Source organism: Colias philodice, chromosome 18 (genome assembly GCF_061535455.1).
Source record: "Colias philodice isolate Cphi_HAF_F1 chromosome 18, ilColPhil1 Martin Lab GWU primary, whole genome shotgun sequence".
Taxonomy (NCBI): domain Eukaryota; kingdom Metazoa; phylum Arthropoda; class Insecta; order Lepidoptera; family Pieridae; genus Colias; species Colias philodice.
The window spans coordinates 2,082,261-2,101,076 of NC_143103.1; the positions used below are offsets into that span (position 1 = coordinate 2,082,261).

Sequence of the window (18,816 nt, forward strand, 5' to 3'; positions counted from 1 at the left end):
TTGTTTACAAGGCCTATATTGCGCCTATTGTACCTACTTACTTGTCGATACTCCACTACAAAAAACAATCATATAGGTAACAAAAATAATTTTGGTGGCAGTGGCGGCGCGGCGCCCCTATTGTCTTGGCGCCTGTGTGCGCCGCACACTTCGCACACAGGGGCGGCTCGGCCCTGAGTCTACCTAATACACAAGTAGATAATAAAGAGTAATTTCCCAGGTATGATTTGGATGAAGCTTTACAGGAACATAGGTTTATACTAGCGTAGCTACTTACATGTGTTCTGTGTTTATACATCAGAATAACACATGACTGATTGATGAATGGTTATGGTTATAGATATGTAAGATATGAACTTGATTTTGCGCACGGGTGAAACCGCGCAGCACAAGTAGCCAATAAGAGGACACAACTCTAAATCCCTAGTATATCCTATTATAATCTTTGTTCTAAATACATAATGCATGCTTACTACATAGTAGTTATGTGGAATTCATAATAGGTACACCTAAGGTTCCAACACTTCATTCATACCAGTAGATTTTTTTGTTTCATTGACGTGACGTAGGTAAATAATAAATTAAACTTAATATTATTTTGTTTGTAATCCTCAGTAATCTTTCTGCGAACGTTAATGTGTGTATTATCTAAAATAATAAAATCCTAATAGTGTTTTCAGAATTTATTCGAGTTGTTTTCTCAATAAATTACAGACAAACTTCTTGAACGGCTGCCAGATTGTTAAAAAGGAAGGAAGATCTATATTAATTATTCTGATTAGACCTTCGCGTTACACGAGTTAGCTGAGAATTAAGACAATTAAGATTTTAGACATAGATATGTTAAGTAAGAAAAGGTCAAGTTCTCAAATAAAACTGGTACCTAGTTAGGTGATCGGAGAACGATTTTGTTAAATACATCTATTTATATAGCAAAGCCAATAATTATGATTGTTTGTTTCTTTTGAATAGGTTCCAAAAATCCTTTTTCCACTACTTAATAGAAAGCTACATTATTAGGAAATAACATGGGCTACATTTTATTTAGTTATTATTCTGGTAATTTAAGTTCGCAGGCTTAGAAAATTTGAATTAAGGTATTTTCCAACTTATGTTTTTCTTGAATCTTATATTATATTAGTTAAACCTTAGAGTTAAACTATGAATAAATGAAACGAAATGTAGACGAAAAGATATAACTATGTAGTTACCTACTATGTAAAAATTTTAATATTGAGATGATTTTAAATGAACAACTATAGAGTTTCTTACCGGTTCTTCTTTGGTTCTTCTCCATAGATACTGCTTTCCGAATCGGTGGTAAATGTAAAAAATACGACGATCCAAAATGCTTCTAGAAGAAGTAAGTACCTAACTAATTGAATAAATAAATGTTTGAGTTAACTACGGATCCAAAAATCTCATCAATGAGAATGAACAGTTTTCCATTGTCACTACGCAGCCACTCGAGTTTTAAAGCGTGCCAAGCCGTCACATCATTCAAAACTGTAAAATTATAAACTATGCATAGTTATTTTAAAACCTAGATCCCTTTCGTCTGATGACTATTTGGATGACTCGTCAATTATAAACAGTTATATTTAAACACGCCCATGGTCTGTTGCATTCCACATAAAGTATGATTATCCTTAACCTAATTGTGACATCATAATCGGGTGTTTTGAAAATTAAGAAAAGCAGAGGAGGAATCAGGAATGACGTGAAAATTGCAATGACAGTGATCTAAAAATAAGGGTCGGCGTTCGCGCGGCGGCTGGCCAAGCGTGCTCACCAGTCGAGGACCAACCGTCGCGAGTTACACACGAACGAATTCCGAGCAGCAATCATGGTTTACGAAAGTGACTTCTATACAACACGCCGGCCATACCGGTCCACCTACAGCACGACGGTAAGTCTGATGTTTTAACTCCTACTGAGCGTGCACCTCGCTCCAGTCTAATCCCGGGAGCCGGACGCCCTCGCACCAAAACGACCCTCGTCATATCCAATATTCATTGTTTTTTCACGGTTTTTCTACATTTAGAGAACGATAGTTAGCACATACAACATTCAATTATCATCGAGATCCGAGACCGCTTACAATTGTTGCTTTTTAAGTAGCCGTCTAGTCGTATCGACTTTCATTAGCGTAGGGCTCGATAGGACGTGTCGGTAGCGTCCCGCAAGTGGGTCAGATCGAAACGAAAAACGAAGTGTAGGAAAGCGTAGCTAGCGCGCGCCAAATATAGCCGCGGCTGGAGACGACGCCCGTCTGAATAACGGCGAATTCTACGCTTGCAGCGGGCGGGCGACTGGGAGAAGGTGCCGTTCGTGCCCCGGCCGAGCCTCGTGCCGGATCCGGTGACGGCGTTCGGTAGGAAGGCGCGGCCCGGCGCGCGCGGCTCCATCCTCGACCCCGTCACGCGGCAGAACATCCCGCCCAAGCCCGAGGCCAAGCTCGCGCCGCTCGCGCCGTACGTGTCGCCGCGCGAGCAGACGCGCGCGCGCGTGCTGGCGGCCGTGGGGCAGCGCGAGCGCGCGTACGAGGCCGACCCGCTGGGCACGCCGCGCGACCACATGGACGTGCTGCTCGCGCAGGCGCACGGCCGCCCGCAGCACGCGCCGCACCGCCACGTCTTCTACAGCAACTACGCTACGTATTGAGTCGGTCGTAGTCAGTCATTCGTGTGTCGCTTTGCTGGGTCGGAAGGTGCGAGGGTGCGCGGCTAGGGCGGCGGTGCTAAGGGCGCGGTTGTTGCAGACGCCGCGGCACTACGTCGTGGTGGACCGGGACACGCTGCCCCGTCGCGCCGACGAGCAATACTCGTACTCATACACGAGCACGTCGGAGCGGTCGACGGGCAGTGGGCTGCCGCAGCGCAGCTCGTACAGCAACACGGTGGAGCGGCGCGCCGGCTCTGGCCCGGGTGGCTACTCGTACTCCAGCGAGCGCTCCAGCAACCTGGGCGGGCCCGGCGGCTACTCCTACTCGTCCACCACTAGCGGCCGCCTGCCCTACGGCACCACCTACCGCCACTACTCTTACCGCGTGTAGCGCCCCGGCTCCCGACCTCCCGACCCTCACTCCTGTTTCCTCTCACCCCTAACGACCCTCCCGACATAATCAGTATTCGCTAACGCAATGTGATCGCTCTACTTTCCCTATATTTATAAGTGGACGTGTATCTCTCAGCTTTTTGGTGTTTAGTATTTAAAGATTTTTTTATATATTATAATCTTATAATTTAGACTGAATTTTTAATAAAGCTTGTGATTTATAATTCTCGTTTTTCTGTCTGAAATGTGCTCCTCTCACACTATAAGGTCGATTATGACTCGACTCTATACACTAACATAACATATTTGAAATTTGTTTATGTTTACTTAATTTACTTATTCAATCAATCTTATTAGTACCTAGTATTTTTAAAGATCTAGCCAAGATAAATAGGCACAGGAAATGTGATTCACTGCACGTAAATGTATTCGAATGAATGCATCTTATAAATCATTATCAAATAAACAAAACAATTTCAACACAATTATTATTTGACTTTCTCTTTCGAAATTCGATCAACCATTATTTAAACCAAATCTCTATTTTGCTCACACACATAAACCGAGAATAGTAGGTGATATTGAAATAATACACAAACACATTACACACTATAAATTATAATGTAAACATGATACCAACTTACCTGTTTGTTGACGCGCTGCAGCCGTTGTCATCGGTGTACTACATATCTTCACTACTACCGGGTTACAATATCCCCTACGTCACGTATATACCCAAGCTGTCTCAGGTGAGTCGGGAACAGCTGTAAATAAGCTATGCAGAAGCTCTCATCACGCATCATGACAGCACAATATTATCCATTGCAGAATAAACCATCGTCATTCAAAATGCTATGTTTTTGATATTTATTTTGTATGCACAGTCGACGCAAAGCACAGGTGTTGCAATAAACAGAATCATTGCAATTAGGTTACAGGCTTACCTTTCATATTGTTTACATAGGCATGCTATCATCGTACCTACCATCATTTGAATATAACGAGCCTTTGAATGCATACAATTTTAATTTACAAAACATCAACTTCGAATAAAATTGAAATAGATTTACATCAACATGAATTGATATTATTTGTTGTAGTTCGTCAAATAACAATCCATACTAATATTATAAATGCGAAAGTAACTCTGTCTTTCTGTCTGTTACTCAATCACGCCTAAACTACTGAACCAATTTGCATGAAATTTGGTATGGAGATATTTTGATACCCGAGAAAGGACATAGGCTACCTTTTATTGCGAAATATGTACCACGGGCGAAGCCGGGGCGGACTAGTAAACAATAACTTTAAGACTTACCACGTCTTGACTCAGGTATATAATGATGAAAATTTAGGGATTGTGCACTTCTTATATCCTAAAGCTGTGCCTAAAGGCAAAGAGTAAGAAACTAAGAAAGTGATAGAGAGAGAGTAAGTGAGTGCCATAATTTTAGAGCATAAATGCATTTAATTAATTTCTGTGTTGTCAGTTTGTTGAGTAAATTACACGCAGTGTTAGTCGTATATATTCGTAATATAGGTATCATATATTTTCATTCGCTTTCAATTTGAATATTTTTCTATCCTCCAGATACTTATAGGTAAAGATGATTTCGGACTAAAAAGTTACTTGATACAAAAAATGTAATGTGGATGTAGTTATTTCATCTGCTAAATGAAACTATGAAAAAAATAGGTAAATAAACTTGTGTTTACCAAAAATATAACATGATGTGACTTCGTATATGACACTCAAACGTGTTTAAATTATTTGAACAGTATATTACGTTACAAAATTCAAAAATACATTTTTCTCATCTTGTTTAATTTTTTAATTTGAAGGGCTCGATTGATTTAGTTAAAATTTGCATTTATAACCGAACAACAGACCCACACAACTTCGACTATATACATATATAAATGGATGTTTTTTATGCATTTTTTTTCATTGGTGCTACGTGCGTAGAAGTCGTAGCAGTCTAGTAATATAGCTTCTCTCGTTATGTGGACTATATCCAATACAATTATATATTTTCGAATAGAAATAATAATTCTTAAGATTAGGTAGTAGTAATAGATTGCTCTCTTGATACTATAGATTTCATAAATATTACTAAATATATTACCAATGTTATTGAGATAAAGAAAACCTAAACAAAGTTTTCTGGAACACAGAAATACTTAGGTAGGTAGTTATTGTATTTAGGTACATAAGCAGGTAGATAGTAGATACTTAAACTATTGTACCTGAGTTTCAATTTCTCTAATTATGAAAGTGAATTAATTAATTAATAGGTAACGGAATATGTCACGCTACCAAACCACATACCTACTATACTTATCTACAGACTACAGTTGTTTTTACTACAGTTGTTTTTTTATTAGATACATATTTATAATTCCCGTGAAAAGTCAAGAACCTATGAAAATTCCCAGAATATTGGAAACTTTATGTTTTGTGATTGTGCGAACGAGCTTTTGGCAGCACACCAAAGGCCAAGAGAAAACGGCTGCGTATTACGAAAGCTAAACAATCTAGTTTTATACGCGTTTCTGTTTGTTTGACTTATTGCGTCTCTAGAACAATGTTGTACGTACATTGCTTTTATTTAATGTTGTTGTTCATAAATTTAATAGTCACTAAGGAACATGAGGAAGGAACATAAGGAACATGACTCATCGTGATGGAAAAGTTTCATGTACTTTGCTCTACCTACGTCTACGTAAAAATAAACCAAAAGAAAAGTAGGAGTTAGGATCTATCTTCTAAGTTCTTATTTTATTTGTGAATATTATACAGATTTGTTTAATTACGTAGGTATATAAATTATATATTCATACCAGAGGCGGCTCGTGACAAAATTTTATGGGTGTTCACTTGAAATAAAACACTGAAAATACATGGTGTAAAGCAGTACATTTATCAAAAAAATTACTTATAAAGGAAATACCTACATACGTCTTTCTTTTTGGTGTGCAAAAATATCTATAACTTAAAGCGACAAGACATTCGTAAATATCTGTTGTTGCTTTCATCACAACCACACAACCACGGTTTTTTTTACATATTGTTCAGATTTAAACACACGCGTAGGTATATGTTTTCGTTTTTGTCGTACATTTTTGCGTAAGTTCAAGTTCAGGCCGTGGCGGTCCCTTAGCTTTACATTCAAGCCGAATTTGTAACGTTTTATCACACTTTTTAATGAACGCCACATTATAATTATTGTTCATTTTAACACTCACAAGTAATACTGATAAGTACAGGCTATTTCAACACGTATTTTATAATTTTAATTAGAAAATTGCATGAATCGCGCCGCGTGCATTGAAGTTGACTCGAGAGTCGAGTGTTTGTTTCGTAGACAGAGAATCCAATTGGTTTCTCTGTCTACGGTTTGTTTATATTAATAGACGTAGCAACTGGCAACGTCGCAATCGCTGTCCTGCCGGGCGGTAAAAACGAACCGGCAACGTTTGCGGGTGCGGCGCACCGAATTTTGCTACTTTTCCATAGAAAATCTTTTGTTTCACGCGCAGGGCTCTGGCAAAACCCTCTCTTTCACTCCTATTGGATTTCGTATTAGGAAATGTACTAAATCTTTTTTCATTGGAGCGCAATCGTGAGCGCACCGCTTCGCGCGTTACATAATACAGTAGGTATTATACAGGTGTATGGGATGATGGAATGATGGATATATTCATTGGTATTAACAGTAGTTTTAAAGATTACGATTGATTTTAAATAGTAATAATTAATGTTAATAATTAAATTAAGGAGTATGATTTTATTATAATTATTTATGGGAGTTCACTGCACCAGCGCTCCTTAGGGCGAGCCGCCTCTGATTCATACTACCCATAAATACCTTAATTCAGAACTAATTTTGAAAGCTTGCCTAAGCTTTTAGGAAGGTAACTACACACATTATCAAATTTCCTTTTAGAAGTAATTTCCTTTTCTTTTCTGCTGCTCTCCTTTGTTTATTAACATGATACTCTTTTCTACTACAAGTAATCAGTAATAGCTATACTACTCATACTATATGTAATGTAATATTTCAGGTTAAGATTAAAAAAGTATAACATATCTTAATAACAAATCATTGAATGAGTCTTGATCTAATTTTACCAAGCTCTGCGTTTGGATCGTGAGTCAGTCGGCAATCTCGAAATGCGTCTTATGAAATTAAAAGTAGATGCGATGAAGGATAATCAAAGTTTATTTATCTTTTCACGTGTTTATCGTGAAGTTTTGAATCAAATAATTAATGGCTGGAAAATAAATTGAAGAAACTATAACTAATAATATACTTAGATCATGTGGAAACCACAGACAAAAAAATTGAATCTTTCATACCTACTTGATACTTCTAGTTAAAGTTTGTTTACTCCATCGAAATTCTTATTTCTTTAGCATCTTTCATTATTCATTAAAGATACATAATTTGGTACAGTATAGTATTATATTATTATCTGTAATTAGAAATTCTTTAAAATATTTTAGTTTATCCCTGTTTAGTAAATAAGAAACATTCTTAGAGTTTTTCATTGAAGAACGAATTCATTTTTGAGCTTTATCATTTATGCATCTATGCAGTAGAAATTGTATCATCTTAATATGAGATTTATGGATCATCCATTCTATTTTTGTTGACATTCATACACATGTTATTCAAAGTTCAAACATTCTTTTTAGTTATAAATATGCACCTTCGTCCGGCTGTAAATATTCTGCATCACCTTGCGACGCATTTCGTAGCTTTGCGGATTTATAACATGACATTATATGCGATTCAACCACAGGATTCAACTAAGAATTAGTATCTATTATAGTTACCATTATACCAAGCTTTATGACTAGTACCCATATCTTAAACTCAAGAATATTACATGCTTTTGCTTTTCTGTATATTTACATGCATTTGCTATTGATCACGCTTTAGCATTTAGACCCTACATTCTAGAATGCTAAACAATTACAGGCAGAACTGATATACCGGCCTACAACTCGCACCGTCACTCGACTCGTCACGTACCCCGAGGCGCCGCACCACATCGTGCGCGTCCGCGTGCGTCCATCTGTCATCTTGCGGGAGTTGGACCGCATCGCGTATCGCCGCCGACCCGCGTACTCTGTGTCTGCTCTTGATGATTACTACCGCGAAGAATCTACTAAGGTAAGCTGGTTGTAAAATCTGTACAAAAATAGGGTAAATAATGTCGTTTTGGCTGTAGACCGGCTGAAATTTCAGAATTTTAAGCGTTAATGTTTAGTTGGTTGCATTAGCATAATAATATAATTGTTATAAAGATGTACATAATTAAAACGTTTGTTACAACTAACTAGATACTCGACATAGAAATGGAAAATTTACCTACGCTTTTCTATTTTGTACTTATTTACATCTCAAAGTTTAGTAATAGAAAGTGACGACTCTCCAAGGTGTGAACACTGAACACTCCATTATTAGATATAATTATTTTATCATGATAAATAGAACCAACTGATGTAGCAGTTCTTAACTTAACCTTTAGATTTTAAAAAGTTTTCACAAACAAATTGATAAGAAATAAAAATAAAGGTAAGTATTCAAACCAACAAAGATTGTGAAAACGAATTAAACCAACGTCCCTGGCACATTTCCCGTCATTGCCACTTGCATTCTTAGCTTTATTAATGTCGTCAAATTGTATTTGGAGTTGGTCCATATGGTTGAATTGTTAAGAATATATAATTTGCATTTTGTTGTGTAATGTACATCGTACCACGCAGAAATTTCAACTAAATGTAGGTACTTACACAAACAATTTAAAGTCAATTTTCATTATTTTCAATTACAGTAGCAATTAGAGGAAAAATACCACTGTTATAATTGTTTCAGTAAGTTAATCGTGTGAAATAAAGTAAGTATTAATTCGCGATTTATTTCTCAAAAAGAATAAAATAAATTTAAAGCAAACTAACTTCGCATTTTTGAACTATCTAAGCGTTACCTAATGTGCCATAAACAAAGCATTTTCATCCGTAAATCTAAACGTGTCTATAATTTGTGATTTGCAGAATTTCGAAGATGAGACCCGTCGCATCAGAGCGGATACAGCGTCGCTGCTGAACCGCGCTCGCTCCGTCGTCCCGCGAGCCAAAACTATTGCGCCTTTAGACACTATTTACTCGTAAGTTTACTTCAATTTAGCTTATTTATTTCCCCCAAAACCCAAATCTCTATACCCTTACTCATACTTATTAATTAAATGATTACATAATGTACAGGGTGATCTTTTTAAACTATTTTCTCACTACTCATCCGTGAATTACTTACACAAAGCTGAAACATTAGTTATCACTTATCACAAATAACAGTTGTTTATAATTTACACAAATTATAGTTCTGCTAACTTATAAGAAACAGTACACGTGTTAAAAATACAGGCACGTAGCTGTTGCGTGATGACGGGTCTAGTTTTTCTTGGCATATACTGATGTAACAGGACCAAAATAGTCGGTCCATTGATGAGACTATCAGACGCTTCGACATTGACATTGACGAACACCCACCAAAGAGCATCTTTGGCAGTGCATCAGTGCAATGTAAACAATAAAGTAAGCGTAGAGATGAAGGCACAGGTAGGACTTGACTCAGGATTTGATAATGTCGAATTCTTTTACGAACATTTTTGTATAGAGTAAGCTCTCTGTAAAATGTTTTTGGAAATAATTCCTAAAGACCCTATAATTTTTTTTTTTTTAATTAATGTAAAATGATAGCCTAACTATTTCCCGTCTAGAGGTCCGCGCCGCAGTCCAAAAGCCCAGCGGCGGCGCGCCGGGTGCGGCACCCGGCGCGGCGCGGCGTCGCCGGCGTGGGCTAGTTATTTTTAAAGTTATTAGGCACCCCCTAATAACTTTTTTTTATTAGGGGGTGGGCGGGCAGTAGAAAAATCTCTCTTAAAGTTTAATAAAAAAAAAATGTTGTGTGGTTTTATGAAACCACGGTAAAAGTGAAACTGTTCGAACGGTTCCCAACACTGCTTTGTGTAGCGCATGTCGCGTGACGGTCGGCTGCCGAGTAGGTATACCTACTCGGCAGCCGCAATAACATGCGACATGCGCTACACAGACCAAAAAGTTTGAGACGATGTAATAAAAGTTTCACTTTAAAAATATTTTTATTAAAATCAAGTAGCTTAACTATTTAGTGATGAACATGATAATAATTATAAACATTGCCAATAATTTTATTGGCAATGTTATGTCAGAGCAAGCAAAGGAGCAGATGGGCCACCTGATGTTAAGTGGTCACCACCGCCCATAAACACTTGTAACACTAGAAGTGTTACATGTGCTTTGCTGGCCTTTTATGGACAAACAAGCTCTTCTTGAAGGCCCCAATGTCGTACTTGTTCGGGAACACCGCAGGTGGCAAATCGTTCCATAGTTTCACCGTACGCGGAAGGAAGTTGCGGGTGAAGCGGACAGTGGTGGAGCGCCAACCATCCAGGTGGTGCGGATGGAACTGGTTTTTACGGCGTGTGGTCCGGTGGTGGAACTGTGCGGCTGGTAAAAGGTGGAACAATTCCTCAGAGCACTCCCCATAGTAGATTCTGTACAGTGTACAGTATACAGAGAGACGCAACGTCTCTTCGCACTGACAGTGGATCGAGCCTATCGGAAAGCCTACGGTCATCGACATTTCGAGCTGCTCGACGTTGGATGCGGTCAAGAGGAAGGAGTTGATACTGTGGGGCTCCGGTCCAGGCCCCAGAGATGAGAACAGTACTCCATATGCGGTCGCACCTGAGCCTTATACAGCTGAAGTCGGTGGGCCGGCTTGAAGTACTGTCTCGATCTACTGAACACACCAAGTTTTTTCGAGGCTAATTTAGCCTTCGCTTCCAAATGACTGCGGAATTGAATGTCACTCGAGATTTCAACTCCGAGGATTCCGATTTTCAGCGATATACTAAGGGAAGTACTCTTAAACCGATGTTCTACGACAAATGGGGTCTTTTTAGCGGTGAACGCGCAAACCTGTGTCTTTAGGGGATTGAACTCGACAAGATTAAGAAGACTCGACTTCAGACACAAGTTTGTTTCGACTCTCATTGAGGCTTTCCTTTTAGGTGTTTGCACGGCCGGGATAAAGAGCATCGATATAGTAGACAATGTCTACTATATCGATGCGACGTTGCCGTGTTGTAGACAACAACGCGTGCGTGACACATGGTTCGCGCGCAAAATTTGAACTCGGCGCCAATTTTTCTGTGACCCGGCGGCGGCGGCGGCGCGCCGGGGTCTCTCGGCGGCGGCACGCCGGCGTGGCGCGGACCTCTATTCCCGTCTACGAGATTCCAATAATACAGTTTTCTAAAAAAACAATTTACTTCTTATCTATTGTGTCGTCTTTATTGCATTTGGTTTAAAGTTAGATTGAAAAGGACAAACAAGGAATAAATAAACGAAATTTTAACGTTTTTAATACCTATCTAAGGATTGTTTTAAACGTTGGAATATTTTCAGCAATATCTTTGAGCGCCTATAGATTCTTATTTCTTTCCCACATCGTAGGCTGCACGTAGCATACAATGTTTTCACAGATCGAACTATTAATTGCGTCCTGTTTATTTAAAACATCGAATGAGGTGATAACACATAAGGTGACCTACAGCTATTGCCCATTTTCCCAACTACTATATAAGAAGATGTATGCATAAGAACACGTTTCCAGAGTGGGTGTGGATTACACCGCCAAAAGTATCTGCATGACGCGTTGTACTCGTACGCTCCAACGATATAATTATAGATCAGTTAAATGCCAGCCAATGTTTACCGGCCACTGTTCTTTTATATTTTTATGGTTTATTTTGGTTGGAGATATCCGTTGTGTTTAAATAAAGTTTACACATCGTTCGGATGTTGATAATATCGAAGGAAATTGTGACGCAAATTGAATATCGGGTTCGCGACCTTGTGCGGTGGGACAAGGTCTCTGAAAATAGTTTGACATTCGTACTTTAAGAATGTTTAATGTTTGGATTTTTTATTAGATATAACGTAAATAAACACATAAGAATTTTATTTATCGTCGTACTTTGTAAATTTCTAGCAGTCGTGTAGAATTTCTTTAATTATTTTCTACGACTGATTACAGATACTCCTATGGAGAGCCGGTCCCATACCGTTTCAGCAATGACGCATACGTCGCTAAATTGCTCTTGCCTCTTAGAAGCGTTTCTGACAACATCCACAACATCTCGTTCTACAACGAGCCAGCTAAGAAGTTTACAGGTATTTATGGAAGCAGGTAGACGTTAATAACAACTTTGATTAAAAGTACCTATCTATCTATATATGTGACATAACTCTTATTTAATCCTACTTGTGTGTTTACTCTTTATTGTAAACCTTTTAAACTCTAAAATGTCCTCCGACCAAACATGAATACAAGAGGGGATTACGTATGACCCTATTCTGCGTTTGGACTAATCAGGTGTAACGTGTAGTCCCAGTGTGCCCCTGTGGTAACAGAGTGTTGCTCGCCAGGACGCGGCAACCTCGCGTGCGTGCACTACTCCGGCAATAAGGCCTTCTCCAACCGCAGACCCCTCTACAAAGAACTTAGCATCAGGGATGACGTGAACCTCCTATCCTTCTACGCGAAGAACAGACTCGCGGCCGCCGGTTTGGCCGTCGAGAACGTCACAGGTATATCGCAAAAACGCTCTACTAGCGCTCGCTTATCCTCTGCATAATCAATAAAAGAAATTTAAAGAAACGCCAGAGAAATCTCGTAGCTGCAACGCTTATTTAATATCACCTTAAAGAATCATCTTGTGGTATTAGTTTATCCACACTGTAAATATTTAGATTTAAGTGTTTAATTCTTGTACAGATTTCCTATTTGATTCCTATCTTATAGATAGGGAGGCGAGGTAGCTAAATGGCGTAATTCAACGGCGCCGTCGAGACTTATCAAAATCGAAAGATAAAATAATTTCGAAAAGAAAAGCTTCTATGGTAAAAACCATTTTAGCGGTGGGTTTGGCGCGTACGGATTTTCAAAAATGTTAAAAAAAAACATTTACTTGGGCATTCTCGAGCGCGTCAGATATTCATACTACGTATGCCCCAAGTGCCTCTGATAACAACGGTATACTAATCTGCCGGTTTGCGTGGTGGGGCTAGGCATATAAATTCGTCAAAAATGCACAAAAAAAAAATTTACTCGAGCGCGTCAGATTTTCGGAAGGGGTGTTAAGTAGGCCCCAAGGAAGCTCCCCTTAAAAAAAACTGACGATTCCGGCGTGACGATAAGTTACGATAAGTTACGATAGTTACGTTTGAAAATGCAAAAAAATAAAGTCCTTTTGAAATACTCGAGCGCGTCAGATTTTCATAGGGGAAGTTTATCTCGGTATCCTGAAAGCACATTTTCTTAATCTGACAAAAATGTTGGTGGGTTCTCTTAATCTGACCAAAAAAGGTTTTTGGGTTTCTTTTTTTTAATCATCGTTATTGCATATCAATTTTTCTTAACACCCTCAGTTTTCCAGATATACTCAAAAAACCGGGAGCTTGAGTTTTTATGATGCTTTAAGTCAAAAAGTTTTAACTTTGGACAAAAATGAAAAGAGACCTTTTTTTGTAAAATAAAATTACCTTTTTTGTTTATTTAAACTTTTTTTTTGGAAAAAGTAAAGTTCGCGACTTATATACTGCAACGCGTTTTTCGGAAGACGAAATGGCTCCTCCAGACTTCCGGTCATGCGGAAACCGGCAGATTTTGTATTTTTAGTAAGTTTTAGATTAAGTATATTCTTCAAGATAAAAATAAAAAAAATCGCGCTCGAGAATGCCGGATTAACGTTTTTTTTTACAAGTTCGCGACCCTATAACTCGGCGGCGTCAAGGACTTATCGTCAGATTAGTTAAATTTAGTCTTAAAATACTAAAATCAACCCCCAATATCTTAATCTGACGCGCTCGAGTATTTCAGACTATCGATTTTTTTTTTGCTAATCTGATCGTCTACCCTAGGCGCGCGTCACTACAAATAGAGCTAAATAGTTAACAAGGTTGTTCTATTAGGTCTAAGGTATCTCTCATATCTTAAACTGCCACGCTCGAGTATTACTGAAAATTCCCCTATTCGCCTCCCTATCTATTAGTATCTATCTATCTTCTTAGAATTAGAAGCTAATTTTATCTCATTTTGCAAATTGTCTATAACCAGTCTTCTATACATTAAAGTCACATTCAATCACGAATGCTAAAGACAAATGTACGATAATTTAGTGAGTAGCTCTTTCTCTATCATTCACAAGTTGCGAGGTTAGCTCTTAGGCGTATTAATTTTCTAAAAACTTTGCTTCGGAACTCCGACGTCGTCGGTGTTAAATAGAGAGCTTTAAAATGGGAAATAAATTTTGTGTATAACACTGAGTGTGGTGTCTCTTGCAGCGAAAGACGCGCCGGAACAAACGACGGCGGCGCAGTGCGCGTAGATCGGATCTCCCCATGTGCCTACAGCGAAGCGCGGCGCGGGCGCAAGCCGCAGCAACCGCTCCCTTGCCCCCGCGTCGCGTTATTTTCGCACTCTTTGATCTCGGTATAACACCTTCCGACTAACCGAAATATCATATATTTTTATACACTATATTCAGATTCGACTTATTTTGTTAACATTTTAAAGGAACGGTTTATTTTGTACATTTATCTAGTCATTGTCGTTATACAGCGGTTCGCCGCGGTGATGATCGAGTTTCGTTTTCACTAAACAGAACTGATTTTGTTTCATAATAAATATTAAATCACACTTGTTGTTTCAATTAGTTTGCACGGTAGTTATCCCGTTCCACGCTTATGATGTCCACGCTTCCTAACGCTTCGCTTTCTCGACTAATTAAGCTCATAAATGTATATTTTCTCACTTTGAGTCTTTGATATGATATTAAAGTATTAACCCTATTTAAGATTATACTACTGTAAATACATGCCATTACTGAGTTATATATCACTTAGTATTTTGTTTGATAATGGAAACGATTGTTTATTTAAATTTTGAGTTGATCCCATTTCATGCAACACTTTGCGACTGTATGCGCTCTCGGCCCAGCCACGCTTGCAGCCGCTTCATAGCACTAAGCCAAAGGCCTTAAGAGGTGCTTTTCCATAAGCTTTCGGGCTGGGGCCAATGCTACGCCGTCTCACTAGAGCGATCAATTTCATATATCGCTTCATTTCGAACGATCATTGGCCGAGGCCTCGACGAGCGCATGACTCGTCAATAACCATTATTACTACGCGTGCCTTGCCGCGGCGCAGTGAAACTCCTGCCGTGGAGGCCGAGCCGCAAGTTCCAGGCGCCTCAGATGATGGAGGACCCCGAGCTCGATCTGAAGGCGGCAAAGGCGGACCGCGAGGCGAGATTCCGCGCGACCACCGCCGAGCCAGTCCTGACTCCGTCCGTCGATCTGGCCGAGATCAAGCGGAAAAGGCAGGAAGAAGCTCGTGCTGCTGAAGAGAAGTAAGTGATTGTTTTATAAACTAAAAATTATATCGTGCATGTTTTTTTCGTTTTGACAAAAATAATATCACTACGATACAATTAATGAATAAAAAGATATCATTATTTTAAAATATTTATTATTTGTTTCAGAGCTCTGAGAGAAGAAGCTAAACGTGAAGCCGAAAGAAAAGCCCAGGTAATAATTATAATCTGTCATACAGAACTGATATAAATATGTAGCTATTAACTATGTTATTTATAATATAACGATAACCAGGTGGGCGCAATGATTTTATTAAAATACCTTCATGAATATTGTGCCAAAGAATGTCGTTTCATCCCACACTGCTTGTTATGTTATACTTGTATACGTAGTATATTATTATTAGTCTGTGGTTATACATATTTTTATTATGAAATTGAAATGTCTAATAAAAACGGTATAACTAGGTTTAACAGGTACAATTTATGAATTATCTTTTAATGAAATGGCTTTATATTTTACAGGCTGACCGTGAAGCTGCTGAGAAAAAGAAAGCAGAAGAAGAAGCACGCAAAGCCGAAGAAGCTAAACGTAAAGCTGAAGAGGAAGCCAGGAGAGCTGAGGAAGAAGCTAAATTGGCTGAAGAAGCAAGATTAGCTGAAGAGGCGCGAAAGGCTGAGGAAGCCAGACTAGCAGAAGAAGCCAGACTCGCAGAAGAAGCTAGACTTGCAGAAGAAGCCAGACTCGCAGAAGAAGCTAGACTTGCAGAAGAAGCCAGACTCACAGAAGAAGCTAGACTTGCGGAAGAAGCCAGACTCGCAGAAGAAGCTAGATTAGCCGAAGAGGCGAGACTAGCGGAAGAAGCTCGTTTAGCCGAAGAAGCCAGATTAGCCGAAGAAGAAAGGCTAGCCGAACAGAGAAGGCAAGAGGAATTAGCTAAGTTGGAAGAATTAGAACGTCAAGCTCAAGAAGAACGTGAGGCAGAACTTGCAAGACAGGTATTTTATGTTAATAGATAATGTTAGGTCTAAATAAATATGTTGTTTTAAGTAAAATTCTGGCTATAGTAGGTAAATGATTAAACATGTATAAAATTAAATATGTTTTTTACTTTAAAGGCGGCTGAATTAGCCGAAATTGCAAGACAAGAATCCGAGTTGGCAGCTGCTCGCTTAGAAGAACTCTCAAGGAGTGGCTCTGCTGCTGATGTCGTCGATGGAGAGTCAAAGTACGTAATTATATAAAATTGCTCATTAATACCACGGTACACGGTTTTATAACTTCTATTTAGTCTTTAATTCTTATGTGCTCTTGAACATAACTTAGAAATAATAACTTGCGAAAAATTTAGTGCTTTGTTGTGTTTGATTTTACGCATTATAAATTAAGAAATTAAAGATTTTAAAGGATTTTAAACGCGATTTACGTGATTTAATCGTAGTAGTATAAAGAATAAATCTGTTAAAATCTTTAATTTCTAATTGCAAAAACTTCCTAGGTATTTAATTTTAAAAGAAACCCGTTACGGACTTTTAAATGCCTTAAAAATGTTATTCTAATGTTTCTTATCTTTTTTTTTTCAGTGAGGTCCCAGCAGAGGAAGCAGAGCCCATCGTTGAGGAACCAGCAAGCCCCGAAGTCGTTCCAGACAACGCAGAAGAATCTGCAGCTGAACCCGAAGTCACTGAAGTCAGCGAAGACGAGAAAGCCGAGCCCGACGTGACTGACGAAGAATAGATTTAAGATTCTCGAATGTTCCTTCAAACACATTTTCCCGCCAAAGGAATGTGCTAAGGAATTAAAAATTGTTGTGCATTTTCTTCTTTTATTTGTTAAGTTACTACTATGTATAATTATGTGGAATTTCTACATTAATGTTACATTAGTAGAAGGGTAGTTAACAAAATCACTTTCATACGCGTAATGTAATTATGCGATAACTAGAGAGTGGACGTTATTAATTTTCTTTTATTTACTACTATTATGTTAAATTGTTTTATTAACAAAGTTAAATTAGCTTAAGGATATGTTATATTTTGTTAAATTTAACAATAAAAGACATGTTAATGAAATATCGTTTTTTTTAAGATCCCAAACAATTCAAAATTTGTTAAAGTTCACATAGAGAGCATGTGAATAAACTATACCAATATTATAGGGCTGAAGAGTTTGTTTGTTTGTATGAACGCGCATATCTCGGGAACTACTGGTCCAATTTATAAAATTCTTTCGGTGTTAGATAGCCCATTTATCGAGGAAGGTTATATTATATCATCTAAGACCAACAGGAGCGGAGCACTGCGGGTAAAACCGCGGAGCACAAGTAGTTGAAACTATACAGCTTAACGTCAATATTTTTTTTAGGTTTCTCACATCGTGGGTTATCAGAATAAAATGTAAGTATGTTAGACGATTTTTCCTAGTTTTCGAATCTTTTAAAGTTTTCTTCGGCTGAAATACATGGAGTAGACAGTAGTTATACATATTCTGATAGCCCACGATGTTTGATTGTTATTTTTTTATTTTTATAACACTTTTTCAGTTGAATATGAAGTAGATATTCTGTAGGTACATAATTATTGAACGCATTCAAGATATATTTTTTTAATGTCATAATTATTTTAATTAATGTTGTTTTATTGCCATAATTACTATTGCTTTTATCCATGATGGTTACAAAGGAAAGGATCCGAAAGGCTGGTGAAATAAAAAGGCACAAAAATACGTAATCTTTTAATAGAAACACAAGACACTATAATATCATTAATTATAAACATATCGAAAACAATAATATCAAAATATGAATATCAATGGAATGGCACACACACGTAACTAGTACGAATACACAAAACTTTCCGTGATTAAAAACTTATTATTTAGAAAAAACATTTCACCATCTAATTCCTAATAATAATTTCATTATAATAATAAAATCTTAATTTGCAAATTCTACTATCAATTTCGAAAGAAACAATAACAACGGAATAATAAAAAATACTTATAGTACGATTATTTCTAAGTGGCATACTTGCCTATTGCAAGGCAAGGGGTGAATGCCACCTAAATCATACCTATCTAATATTAGGCTTATCCAAATAAAACGGCTGTTGTAAAAAGCTACAAAAGTAGATACTTTCTAAAAAAATTACGACTAGACTTAAGTACTTTATCACTGGATAAAAATTAAGGGCCGATTTTTCAATGCTTGGATAAAACTTATCCGTCCAATAAAGTATTTACACGATAATATTAAAATGTCACGTTAAC

General features: G+C 38.0%; 1 protein-coding gene across 2 annotated transcripts; it reads left to right on the plus strand.

Moving 5' to 3' along the window:
* Positions 1-1,762: 1,762 nt before the first annotated feature.
* LOC149480260 (uncharacterized) lies at positions 1,763-17,621 on the plus strand. 2 transcript variants are annotated; one of them, XM_089706803.1, is made up of 11 exons: positions 1,763-1,909; positions 3,723-3,806; positions 8,043-8,237; positions 9,122-9,234; positions 12,210-12,346; positions 12,602-12,763; positions 15,383-15,584; positions 15,717-15,762; positions 16,074-16,547; positions 16,668-16,777; positions 17,133-17,621. In XM_089706803.1, the coding sequence occupies exons 1-11, from the start codon at positions 1,847-1,849 to the stop codon at positions 17,284-17,286; spliced, it is 1,740 nt and encodes a 579-aa protein (XP_089562929.1). In that variant the 5' UTR covers positions 1,763-1,846; the 3' UTR covers positions 17,287-17,621. The 2 variants fall into 2 exon arrangements, with proteins under 2 accessions (XP_089562929.1, XP_089562930.1); XM_089706804.1 differs by lacking the exon at positions 3,723-3,806 and having other exon boundaries at positions 1,764-1,909.
* Positions 17,622-18,816: the final 1,195 nt, after the last annotated feature.